The sequence below is a fragment of the Pimephales promelas genome, chromosome 21 (genome assembly GCF_988280905.1).
Source record: "Pimephales promelas chromosome 21, fPimPro1.hap1.1, whole genome shotgun sequence".
In the NCBI taxonomy this organism is placed as follows: Eukaryota; Metazoa; Chordata; class Actinopteri; order Cypriniformes; family Leuciscidae; genus Pimephales; species Pimephales promelas.
This window is the reverse complement of record NC_142789.1, coordinates 10,365,156-10,378,264: the sequence shown is the minus strand read 5'-3', so window position 1 is coordinate 10,378,264 and position 13,109 is coordinate 10,365,156. Positions and strand designations below refer to the sequence as shown.

At 39.0% G+C, this 13,109-nt stretch overlaps 1 protein-coding gene across 1 annotated transcript in view; it reads right to left on the bottom strand.

Annotated features, from left to right (window-relative positions):
* LOC120464207 (adenosine receptor A1) overlaps positions 1 to 1,916 on the bottom strand; it is a 34,625-nt gene extending 32,709 nt beyond the window's left edge. The window contains exon 1 of the mRNA XM_089124988.1: positions 1,046 to 1,916. Coding sequence (XP_088981114.1) covers positions 1,046 to 1,374 — 329 coding nt within the window. The 5' untranslated portion in view covers positions 1,375 to 1,916. The remainder of the gene's footprint in view (positions 1 to 1,045) is intronic.
* Between the last annotated feature and the right edge of the window lie 11,193 nt (positions 1,917 to 13,109).

The following is a 13,109-nucleotide window of genomic DNA, read 5'->3' as shown; positions in this document are numbered from 1 at the left end:
AGCACTTCCTGTTTCAGTTTGTAACTGTTTTCTTTATTTCGCATGTAAAGAAAACATCTTAAAGATGTTTGTTTAACTTTTTGATTCAGTTTTAAATGTTCTGTTGGTTGTATTTTATCCCAGCTTTTATGTAGTGTTAAAAAACTGAAACAGGAAGTGCTTCTGGACCAGTGTTGTTTACATCTTGTGAAATGGTCTATAAAATATTTATATTTAATACCTATACAGTATATACATGAAAATATTTCTTAAATATATACAAGCATGTGTGTGTATTTACATAGTGCACCCACATATATTATGTAAGCACAAACTTTTATTTTGGATGCGATTAATCACGATTAATCGTTTGACAGCCCTAATTTAATTTTTTATTTAATTTGCACTACAAATAGCTTGTGTGTATGTTTATTTTTTTATACTATTTTTTTTTTTATACATTTCTTAAGAAGCATATTTTTTTAGACCTATTTGTTGGCCAGTTATGGTGTACAATATATATTAAAAGTTCTAAACCATCTATTGTGTTTTGTTGTTCCATAATAGTAATGATACTATTTTAATATTTAAGTTAATAGGATTCTCTCACATTGTCCCACAGCAACATTAAAATAGTGATTAGTGTTCAATGTTTTATAATAATATTTGTTTCTATTTGCTGTCCATCTCATTAATGTAACATATTTAATATTGGGGGTATCCAAGTTATTTCACATATTTAATATTTTTTGTTTTTTTAAAGGAATGCAATAGTAAAATGTTGAAATCCCTTCAAGTAAAATGTTACCTTATTTTAAGGATGTTTAGATATTTGTATTGGAAAACAGAACCAAAATACTCAGGAATATATTCAAGTTTTTTTGCAATGCAATAATTAAATTGCAACAATTATTGCCATGACTTAATGAATTAAGATGTTCTGCTCTGAAGACCTTTTTGTGTAAGGGCGAATTAAGACTTTTTAAGACCCAAGGAACCCGTAAAACAGAACTGGAAATGTGAAATAATTCCCAGTGAAATTAATAAGCAACCAAAATATTATTACCTCATTGGTATCTTGACCCTCAGATAGCGGTCAATAGCAATAGCCAGGAGAGCGAGGATTGAACTTTGCGTTAGCACCAGTACAGTACATGCAACGAGCAGGCAGCTATAAAAATGAGTCTTCAGTCCGATGCTTATGGTTATAGCCAGGGGAATGACAAGTGCCCCGATCGCAATGTCCGCTAGAGCCAGGCTGACGATGAAGTAAATAGTCGTATCTCGTAGAGATCGGTTGATTCTCACAGCCCAGACCACCATCACATTTCCAATGAAAGAGGAAAGGGCAATTAACACCTCCATCCCAATGTACAGACCCAGGACACCAGGCATCCTTGCTAGCAATACAAGTGCTTCTGTTTAAGAGAATAAAGATTCCCCAGTTTTGTTTTGTTTTTTTTTTAAATGAAAAGACTCGAGTCTAAGCAGACCTTTTTGTGGCTATGCGTCGTTGACAAAGTTACATGGCACAGGATGAAACCAGACGTTGTGATTCCGCACCGAAATGCGTCCGCGGCATTATGATCACCATCTTGTCCGGGTGTGTAGTCCAGTTCCACAGTGAGACAGCATTCATTCAGACCCTCCAATAGCACATTCACGCGCATTACATTCAGTCACACTTCATCAGAAGCGATCTACGCTTGACTGGCCACTTGTGCACGAGAGTCAAACAAGGCATCTTCCATATGGTTTAAAATTAAGCAGATAAATATGTCTGTCGATGTCGAAAAGTCCTGTCCTGAGAGGTCTGACGGTCACCTTAACTTTGAAACCGTGTAATTTTCGCACATCGGCTCCACAGAAGGGCTCCTCGTGCACGCGACTGATACAAGTTTCACCAGAAGACTTGAGCACAAGATTAACAGCACAAGATTAACTTAACGAGTTGCAGAGCAGACCATCACTCAAGTTGTTATTCACATCTTTTTTTTATTTCAATAGGTTACTCATGTTGTCCTAAATAGGATGCTAGATGCTAAATGTATCCAGATAGCAAGTAACCATTAAAACAGCTCAAACTAATTGCATTGAATTAATATTACAGTGATGTTGGTTCAATATCACTTTTGCACCAACAATTAATGTTAAAACAATGGTAAAATGCCAAATAATTTACATTGTTCAAATTTTACCACTGTTTCAAAAAAAAAAAAAAAAAAAACAATGGCCAAAAGGACAATCTTTAAATAAAATTATTTTCGTAAGTCGGATGTCCCAATTCCCGTGAGATCGGGTTGGATGTCCTTACAACTACAAGTGAACTGTCCAGGTTTTACATCTAGCTTTCATCAGACAAAGCTGAAGTCAGAAAAAGGAAAAAATGAAAAAAAAAAAAAAAAAAGATATTATTTAGGAGCAATTCAGTTGCTATACGTTTGGTAGCTATGAGTGAACCTGATGTTCAACAGAGAATTGAACAATGTAAGAATGACGGGTCCCACATTATATTAGGCCTATTTAAATTTACTTGAATTTAATTACCACTCTATACTGTAGAACTATAAAATGTAAATATTTCTAATTTTGTGAGAAAATTCTCTTTATCAACAATTGCTCAAAAAATGTTGGACAGAGAATTAGATTTTACAAACGAATCACAAACTGCTCTGAGACACGAATTGAGTTGAGATCCAGTTGCAGCTTTAATAAGGAGCAATCTAGACATGTAATCCAATATACACATAACCAGGGAAAACGCTCGGAAATACCATGCAACAACATACAAAACTTTGCAGCGAGTGAATAAGTGAACAAGGTTGAAATAGGCTGAGACTAACAGGGTAATTAGACACAGGTAAATGCAATCAGTGATGATGAGTCCGGGCAGTGAGTTATGGGAAATGTAGTTTGTGAGGGAGTGAAAATAGTTTGCGTGGTGAAATTAGTTTGTGTGGTGACAAGATCGACTGGAAGACTAGGTTATTTTTTACAGGCTATGGCTACATTCACTGCAAAGCTTCTGAAGAACACTCCATGTGGGACATATCAGTCTTAGCCTATATATGTTACACACATTTGGCAGACACATTTACAGTGCTATTGTAACAGATCTCGTCGCTCTCGTGACTGGATCTGGTCTCTCTCTCGTTTTCTGCGTTGTGATTTGACCAAATCGTAACGTACTTCGTGCACTCAGAACAGGAGTCAGTGGGCTCAATTCCTCAATAAATGCAAGGACACCTTATTTTTAGGGCCCGAGCACTAACAGTGCGAGGACCCTATTGAAACTGTTAGGATTATTATTTTTTTTTTTCTTTTTTCTTTTTTCTGCAAAGTAAGCGCCATTTTCGGGGCCGCAACATGCTCAAAAACTCACCAAATTTGGCACACATGTCAGGACTGGTGAAAAATTTCGTATTTTGTGGGTTTCGCGGATGGGCGTGGCAAAATGGCACGCTAGCGCCACCTAGAAAATTGGAAAAAATTAGCCCCTCGTCCACAACGTACATGCACGAAATTTGGTGGGGACGTGTATCATATCAAGACGCACAAAAAACCCTCAAGAACCCATACCATAAACTCGACAGGAAGTCCGCCATTTTGAATTTGGCGGCCATTTTTGGACGATTTACACACTCCGTACTTTAACGAACTCCTCCTAGGGATTTAGTTGGATCGACTTCAAATTTCTGCTGTACCTTCTAAAGGCATTGACGATGTAAAGTTGTGCTATCTGCGCGTTTTCGTCGATGGGTGTGTCCGTGGCGTCGATGATTCGCCATGAAACAGGAAGTTGTAGTAACTTGGCTGTAAATGCCCAGATCTGCACGAAATTTTACACATTTGACAAGAGTCCCGCCCTGAACAAATCTGCATGCCGACTTTCAACCACAGTCATAGCGCCACCTGCTGGCAACAGGAAGTGAACTTTAACGAAGCAGCCCCCGCCGCATGTTTGACCGACATGCACAAAATTTCTGAGGTACATCTACCATGTCCAGACGCACAGAAAAGCCTCTTGGAGCAATGCCCTAAACTCGACAGGAAGTCGGCCATATCTAATTTTACCGCCATTTTTGGATGATTTACTCATTACGTACTTTAACGAACTCCTCCTAGGGATTTAGTCGGATCCACTTCAAATTTCTGCTGTGCCTTCTAAAGGCATTGACGATGTAAAGTTGTGCTATCTGCGCGTTTTCGTCGATGGGCGTGTCCGTGGCGTCGATGTTTCGCCATGAAACAGGAAGTTGAAGTAACTTGGCTGTAAATGCCCAGATCTGCAGGAAATTTTACACATTTGACAAGAGTCCCGCCCTGAACAAATCTAAATGCCGACATTCACCCACAGTCATAGCGCCACCTGCTGGCAACAGGAAGTGACCTTTAACGAAGCAGCCCCCGCCGCTTGTTTGACCGACATGTACGAAATTTCTGTGGTACATCTACCATGACCAGACGTACAAAAAAGCCTCAAGAACCCATACCCTAAACTCGACAGGAAGTCCGCCATTTTGAATTTGGCGCCCATTTTGGGATGATTTACACACTCCGTACTTTAACGAACTCCTCCTAGGGATTTAGTCGGATCGACTTCACATTTCTGCTGTGCCTTCTAAAGGCATTGACGATGTAAAGTTGTGCTCTCTGCGCGTTTTCATCGATGGGCGTGTCCATGGCGTCGATGATTCGCCATGAAACAGGAAGTTGTAGTAACTTGGCTGTAAATGCCCAGATCTGTACGAAATTTTACACATTTGACAAGAGTCCTGCCCTAAACAAATCAACATGCAGACATTCACCCACAGTCATAGCACCACCTGCTGGCAACAGGAAGTGACTTTTAACGAAGCAGCAAAGCAAATTCACAGCCACACCGGCTGAACCGCAGAATATGCAACGCGGTCGCCTCAGACCCCGACGTGCTACAGGTGCGAGGGCCCGCCCATCGCTGCTTGCAGCTTGAATTTTTTTTTCTTTTTTCTTTTTTCTTTTTTCTGCAAAGTAAGCGCCATTTTCGGGGGCCGCAACATGCTCAAAAAGTCACCAAATTTGGCATGCATGTCAGGACTGGTGAAAAATTTCGTATTTTGTGGGTTTTCGCGGATGGGCGGGGCAAAATGGCTCGCTAGCGCCATCTACAAAATTGGAAAAAATTAGCCCCTCGTCCACGTTCAACCTACATGCACGAAATTTGGTGGGGATGTGTATCATATCAAGATGCACAAAAAAGCCTCAAGAACCCATACCCTAAACTCGACAGGAAGTCCGCCATTTTGAATTTGGCGACCGATTTCGGACGATTTACACACTCCGTACTTTAACGAACTCCTCCTAGGGATTTAGTCGGATCAACTTAAAATTTCTGCTGTACCTTCTAAAGGCATTGACGATGTAAAGTTGTGCTATCTGCGCGTTTTCGTCGATGGGCGTGTCCGTCGATGGGCGATCTGCACGAAATTTGACACATTTGACAAGAGTCCCGCCCTGAACAAATCTACATGCCGACATTCACCCTCAGTCATAGCGCCACCTAGTGGCAACCGGAAGTGGCCTTTAATGAAGCAGCCCCCGCCGCACCTTTGAACGACATGTACGAAATTTCTGTGGTACATCTACCATGTCCACACGCACAGAAAAGTCTCTTGGAGCGATGCCCTAAACTCAACAGGAAGTTGGCCATTTCTATTTTTACCGCCATTTTTGGATGATGTACTCATTACGTACTTTAACGAACTCCTCCTAGGGATTTAGTCGGACCGACTTCACATTTCTGCTGTGCTTTCTAAAGGCATTGACGATGTAAAGTTGTGCTATCTGCGCATTTTTGTCGATGGGCGTGTCCGTGGCGTTGATGATTCGCCATGAAACAGAAAGTTGTAGTAACTTGGCTGTAAATGCCCAGATCTGCACCAAATTTTACACATTTGACAAGAGTCCCGCCCTGAACAAATCTACATGGCGACATTCACCCACAGTCATAGCGCCAACTAGTGGCAACAGGAAGTGAGCTTTAATGAAGCAGCCCCCACCGCATCTTTGACCGACATGTACGAAATTTCTGTGGTACATCTACCATGTCCAGACGCACAGAAAAGTCTCTTGGAGCGATGCCATAAACTCAACAGGAAGTTGGCCATTTCTAATTTTACCGCCATTTTGGGATGATTTACTCATTACGTACTTTAACGAACTCCTCCTAGGGATTTAGTTGGATCGACTTCAAATTTCTACTGTTCCTTCTAAAGGCATTGACGATGAAAAGTTGTGCTATCTGCGTGTTTTCGTCAATGGGCGTGTCCGTGGCGGTGATGATTCGCCATGAAACAGGAAGTTGTAGTAACTTGGCTGTAAATGCCCAGATCTGCACGAAATTTTACACATTTGACAAGAGTCCTGCCCTGAACAAATCTACATGCTGACATTCACCCTAAGTCATAGCGCCACCTGCTGGCAACAGGAAGTGACCTTTACCGAAGCAGCGAACCAAATTCACAGCCGCACCGGCTGAGCTGTAGAATATGCAACACGGCCGTCTCACACCCCAACGCGCTACAGGTGCGAGGGCCCGCCCATCGCTGCTTCCAGCTTTAATTGTTGATTGGTATTTATTAGGGGTGTCACGATTTCGATATTAAATCGAAATCGATCGAAATTAATTCAATGGTATCGAAATCGAAATAAAAAATGGTATCGTCGATACTGCCACGCCTCATGTCGCGTCCGTGATGGAAAGTTCAGATCGTTTTACTGACTGTATTGTTCAATCTCGTTCATCAAAATTAACTAAACTTTTTTTCTAGTCATTTCAGGGGCTTTAAATGTTATACTATTAAGTTATGTTACTTGTTTTTGTTATATTTTAAATTTGGCAATGGTGTAGTGTACATTGTGAACAAATTTATATTGCATAATGCATAAATGTGTAGTCTAAAAATTGCATAGCAATCTGCGCTTTACATTTTTTTTTTTTAAATCGAGAATCGAATCGAATCGTGACCTTAGAATCGATAACTTAATCGAATTGAGGATTTGGAGAATCGTGACACCCCTAGTATTTATTGAAAAGTGAAATAAAACATCCTCTCAGTGGTGTTTTGCTGCAGACATAACATATGAACAGCTCGCGTTCCTCGTAGCAACTGTTGTGTTACACTATAACAATAATGTATACAACCAATAATAGAACACGACACATGCCCACATTTCGTATGAAACATGATGCAATAATAAAAGCAATAATAAACACAAAAATATACCTGCAGACATAACGTATCTAAATAAAATATAAGATAAAATTAGCAACCTCGTGGCCTTGCTAATGAGAGCACTATCGGACGGAAGTTTACAAGGAAGGCCATAACTAATCAAATATGTGTTACTACTCGAATTAAATAGTTTAAACATTGGCTAAACCAAATCACAAACACAAAATACTTGAAATCGCTAGTCATTTTGCGTTATAATCACATAAATATTGCCAGAATGATACGGAGCATATGCCATGACCATACGCACAACAGCTTGCGTTCCCCGTAGCAACTGTTGTGTTACGCTATTTACCTTCAAACCACGCATTTTTCTCTGCAGCTCCCAAACAAACCACATGAGGGCACTATTTTAACATGAAATGAATAACTGCTATTGAATTCAGGAGGATTCACAATAAAACTAAATACAATTCTAACTCTGTTACATTCACCCCCACTGAATTCTACTGAATTAAAGCAGCTGTAGTACAAAAATAAAACACCCTTCAATACATTCACATTGGCGTACACACACAGAGATGTGTGTACTGGTATGCCAAACTCTAGGTTATCTGAAAAGATGAAGTGGAAAGAGAGGAGCGCTCTCAGACCAACATCTGGCAGTAAGATGCCCATATACATCTCACAAAACTCTATGTCAAGGTATATAGTAAGCAAATGTAACACACTCATCAAGGTATATCATACAAAGAAAAGAAACATTGAACAAAAAATAAATAAAAAATAAAAATGTTGCACCTTGTGTCTTCTCATTTGTACATATTAAACCACATTTGGGTTACACTTTATTTCGATAGTCACTTTAGACGTTCTACTAATTATAAGTAACTTTTCAACTACGTGTCAACTAACTCTCATTAGAGTATTAGTATATTATAGTAGACTGTCAGTAGACTGTTAGGTAATGGTTAGGTGTAGGCTTTGGGTTAGGAGAATAAGTTTACTTGTAGTCGCCAAGTTACTTATAGTCAGTTGAATGTCTGTTGGGGGACCAACAAAATAAAGTGTTAGCAGATATTAAGCTGACAGTCTACTAATACTCTAATGACAGTTAGTTGACATGTAGTTGAAAAGTTAATTATAGTTAGTAGAATGTCTAAAGTGGACTATCGAAATAAAGTGTTACCCATATTTGTTTACAAACATGTTGAACAACTCAGTACTAAAACAAATAAACATTCAAACAAATAAACATTCAAACAGTATGAATTCTGCAACCAGGCAGTGACACAACATGTTGCCTAGATATAGTGTACAATAGTCTATTCACAGGCTTGAGAAAACGCCCAAAACGAGACCTGGCCACGATAAGGGTCTCGTTGTCAGAACTTGACACATCTTCACCATCAACTTTGGAAACATCTGCTGAAGGATTTGAAATCACAATGTACTCACAGATTCGACCTCTGAATCCAAATACCCAGTAACAATAGAAAAATCAGACTGTTCGTTTCGTGCACTCACTGACATATTGCTCAAAGACACAACTGATCCCAGCTGTGAACATTTATCAGGCAACCCAGAAACCCAGTCAGACGTTCTGGCACAACTGTCAATTGTAGAAGATAAGACATTATCATCAAGAGACAGACCATCATCAGGTCTAACAGACTCTGAATCCTCGTGCGTCTTTGCCAACCCACCATCTCTGACACTCTGCCCCGATTTCAAACTGTCAACACCCATTCTTGTCACAGACTTTGAAACATTGTTTTCATCACATGAATCAGGCACAAACGAAGATGAAACTGTGTCGGATACTGCACACTCTGCTTTGTCTAATGGCAAAAAGTTCACATCACAGGTAGCAAAAGATTGCGATGCACAACCTTTTCCTGACCAGTGCTTGTATCTCTTATCTTGAAAATGTGAGTGTCTACATTTCTATTCACCACGACAAAGACGGCGGACATCCATCTGTCAGCTAGTTTTCGCTTGCCTCTCCCAGCCTTGTTCGCTAGAAGAACACGTTCACCAACATCAATGCCCTGACCTTTGACTCTCCTGATGTACAGTAGGTAGACAACCAGAATGTGGTTTTTACAGACACCACTGGTTTTTAAAAGTTGAGGTGTATTTGCTGCCTTTGGCCGCTAAGAGGCGCTACAATCACAGACTCCAAAAAGTGTCCATTTTTTGTGTAATCTTAAGCTGCGCCGCGGCTCTTTCAGAGCGATTGAAAGATGGTAGTAGATTAATTCAAGTGAAACGTAGTTAAATTAATTACTTAATCACAATACTGAAATTAAATTTGAAAAAATAATGAAACCTTTAAAACATTGCAGTCGAAACATAGCCTATTAGGCTACATCAATGAGGCTTTAAAATCGTATAAGATAACAACGCATTAGCAGTCTAGCGATAGCCGAGTGGTTAACTCGCCATCCACAACCTCATAGACCTCCAAACGACGCGAGATCGAACCTCGGCACTGTTGGCCGGCAGCTTCTATGTTTTAGCCTACCGTTCTTGAAGTTTAAATAGATAGCTGTTTATTAGCGAGTATATTAACTGTTTATTTACTTAAAGTGTCCGACATAATTTGCCACTTCTCACTGAGAGCTGAGGTCGCAGAATTCAACGTTAACACTCTAGCCTGTAGGCTACTGGGACGGGTGGGACACGTCCCCACCACTTTTTGCCAGGGTCGATATTGTCCCCACCACTTTTGAAATCTTAACTAACAGCATTCGTTTCATTCATCTAGCGCTGAAATGTGTTGTCTCAATCGGACGCACGCTGCAATCCGTTGTGGAGGTTTCATTCGTTCCGGTGAAATAACAACAAATCAATCCGAGGCGACGGTTTTGCAATCCGTCCCCTCAGTTTATAAACTGAATAGGCTACTCACGGATTCTTAAACTGTTCCCTCGGTTTAACAATTCGTGCCCACCACGGATAATAAACCATACCCACGAGTTCCTAATCCGTGCTCTCAGATTTGTAAACCATGCCCTCAGTTTTTGAAATGTGTCCCCACAAATTCATAAACCGTGCCCACGCTTTCGCAGTCCATAGCCTACTCACGGGTTTGTGGCTCGTCCCCGAGAATGTGCCGCATGACTCAACCAGGCCTCCTGTTTAGATGCGGGATGCATTGTTTTTAAAAGGACTTCACTTACAAAAAAAAATAAAAATAAATATAGCCTAACACAAACACAAAGTTATAAAAAATAAAACTTTCATAAATTTTTTTATGATTAACATATTCCTGTCCAAGTGAACTCATTTAAAGTTATAAACGCAAATAATAGGCCTAATAATAATATGCTATTATTATTACATTTAGATATAAGACGCTTTTATCAACAAAAAAAAAAAAGAAAGAAAGAAAGAAAACAAACAAAGCAATTCGTCAAATGTCAGTCATAATACAGGTTAGACAATAATAAAACAGGGCTGAGATGATCACAAATAGGCCTAAACACAAGATTTTGACGCAGGCTATCCAAGTTTGTGCACAAAAAAATAAATAACATTGACTTTTTGCCTTTATTAAACATTTAAAATATTCGCAAATTAGGCCTAATATGAAAAAAAAATAGATTTTACTTTCTAAAAACTATATTTTGCCCGCAGTGCTAAATGTGAAGAGCATGTCTCGGGAAGAGATGATTTATAGGCTAATCATAATAAATGTGTCTGAAAAATAACGACGTTTTCTTGTTATTGTGAGTTTACACAAATAAAATTAGTTGCAAATAATGTATTATGTATTATGTATTTTTTCCGTATGACCAGAAATGCTAGATTATTTTAAATTGTTCCACTGTTGATAGGAACATGCAAGTGTTTGCGGCCGCGGCAGTGACATGCAGTGTGCGTGCTTCACACAAACAGTTGGATATGCGTTAAAAACCTGTTTGTTTGTTAGAATCTTAGCCCATTATTATTGTCTAAGACTGACATTTGCTTTGTTCTTTTTTTGTGGATAAAAGCGTCTTCTAAATAGGCCTATATAGCCTAAATGCATTTTGATTTGTTAGCTAATTATTATTTGCGTTTATTACTATGAATGAGTTCACCGAAGACAGTAATATATTTAACATAAAATAATTTATAATGTATAACCAAACCTTTTACAGTTTTTGAACTGTGTGTTATTATTATTTTATTTTTATTTTTTTTGCTTATTATAGTAGCCTACTGAGCTTTTTCCTCTAAAAATTTACATTAAAGATAAAAGTATCCTAAATGTATTTATTTTTTTAAATGCAAGAAATTATCCATTTTAAAAAAGGATTTTAAAAACAATGCAATGCATCCCGCATCTAAACAGGAGGCCTGGTTGAATCATGCAACAAATCCGTGAGTCCGGATTACAAACCCGTGAGTAAGGATTGCGAAAGCGTGGGCACGGTTTATGAATTTGTGGGCACAGATTGCAAAAACTAAGGGCACGGTTTAAAAATCTGAGAGCACGGATTAGGAACTCGTGGGTACAGGCCTGTTCCACTGTGTTGCCTGTTCACACCGGGACGAATTTCGCGCGCGTTATTCGTCGACGTTTTTGAGCAATTGAATGCCTTAAAACAAAAGCTACCGAGGAATCGTCAAGAAAAGTAAAGGCCATGCAGTTTTAAAGTTTTACAAAAAATAAACTAGGGTTGTGCCGATAGACGATAGTATCGTGTATCGACGATAGTCTGACATATCGCCGATGGCAGATGCCTTTGACGATATCAATACGATAATTGTCTCGTTTTACCATAATGTATTAAATTATTATTATTAGGCCTATTATTATTATTATTATTATTATAAAGCTAGTATTGTTATTAAATGAATATTAGGAACTACAATTAATTTGCCTTGCCTAAATTTACAACGACATCACCTCATAACAATTGCAACAACACACGCACTAATGAGGACTCCTCTAAGAGAATGTTTTTAAAACAGACTAAAAAACATCCCACATCAAAATTTAATTGCAAGGTGATCCATTCACCAATTATCAAGTGTGCTCGTTTTAACAGACGCAAAATTCAATTTCCTACAGATCCAAGATGAAAACGGCATCGTTGTTCGTCAGTATTTGTTTTCGTAACACATTAACAAAACGTTTAATGACACCAACACTAAAAACAATACAATTACTAAATAGTATTAATAATAATATCACTAAAATAGTATTATTAGTTACAGTTATCGTCGTCTCTGAGGGAACGCGGCGTTAATGGAGATGCCGAAAGCAGTCCGTTTTTACTTTCACTTTCAGAGATTGAGCGCGTTTACATGCGACGACGTTCTTAACCTGATTATGTTGAATAAACTTGACAATGCATGTGGTCATGTAAACGTTTCCTTTATCAGAGTCAAGTCATAAGTATAAGTATAAACCGATCGACTCAGCTAGACGTTTGGCCCTTGCTCTTGTTTCTCCCGGCATTTAAAACACATTAACCCGCGTACTTTGTGCTTACTGAAGTGCGCAGAGAGCGCACTGGTAGGGGGACACATATCGCAAACTCCGACTTGTTCTGACCCAAGAAATTATTAAAACGTGTTTTCATCTCGTGCAGAAATAGGCCCTAGTCAAAATGCTGCATGTAACGGCATGAAAATAGGCTAATGTGTCCGTAAATTTCCCGTTGACAAACAAAAGGATTAGGATCTCTTTTTTTTTACCTCATTATACCAGGAAATAACCTGATCCTATTAATAAACACTCCACCTTTGCTAGCAAAATAGAAAAAAGATTATCGTATATAAAACGAAGTAGGCTAATAAAACAAGCAAATTAATGAGTAGGCTGAATAATCAAGTTAATAATCAAATAAGTTAGCCCCGCCCCCTCACGATAATATCGTGTATCGCCGATCTCACAGGCTGACGATAGGACGATATGAA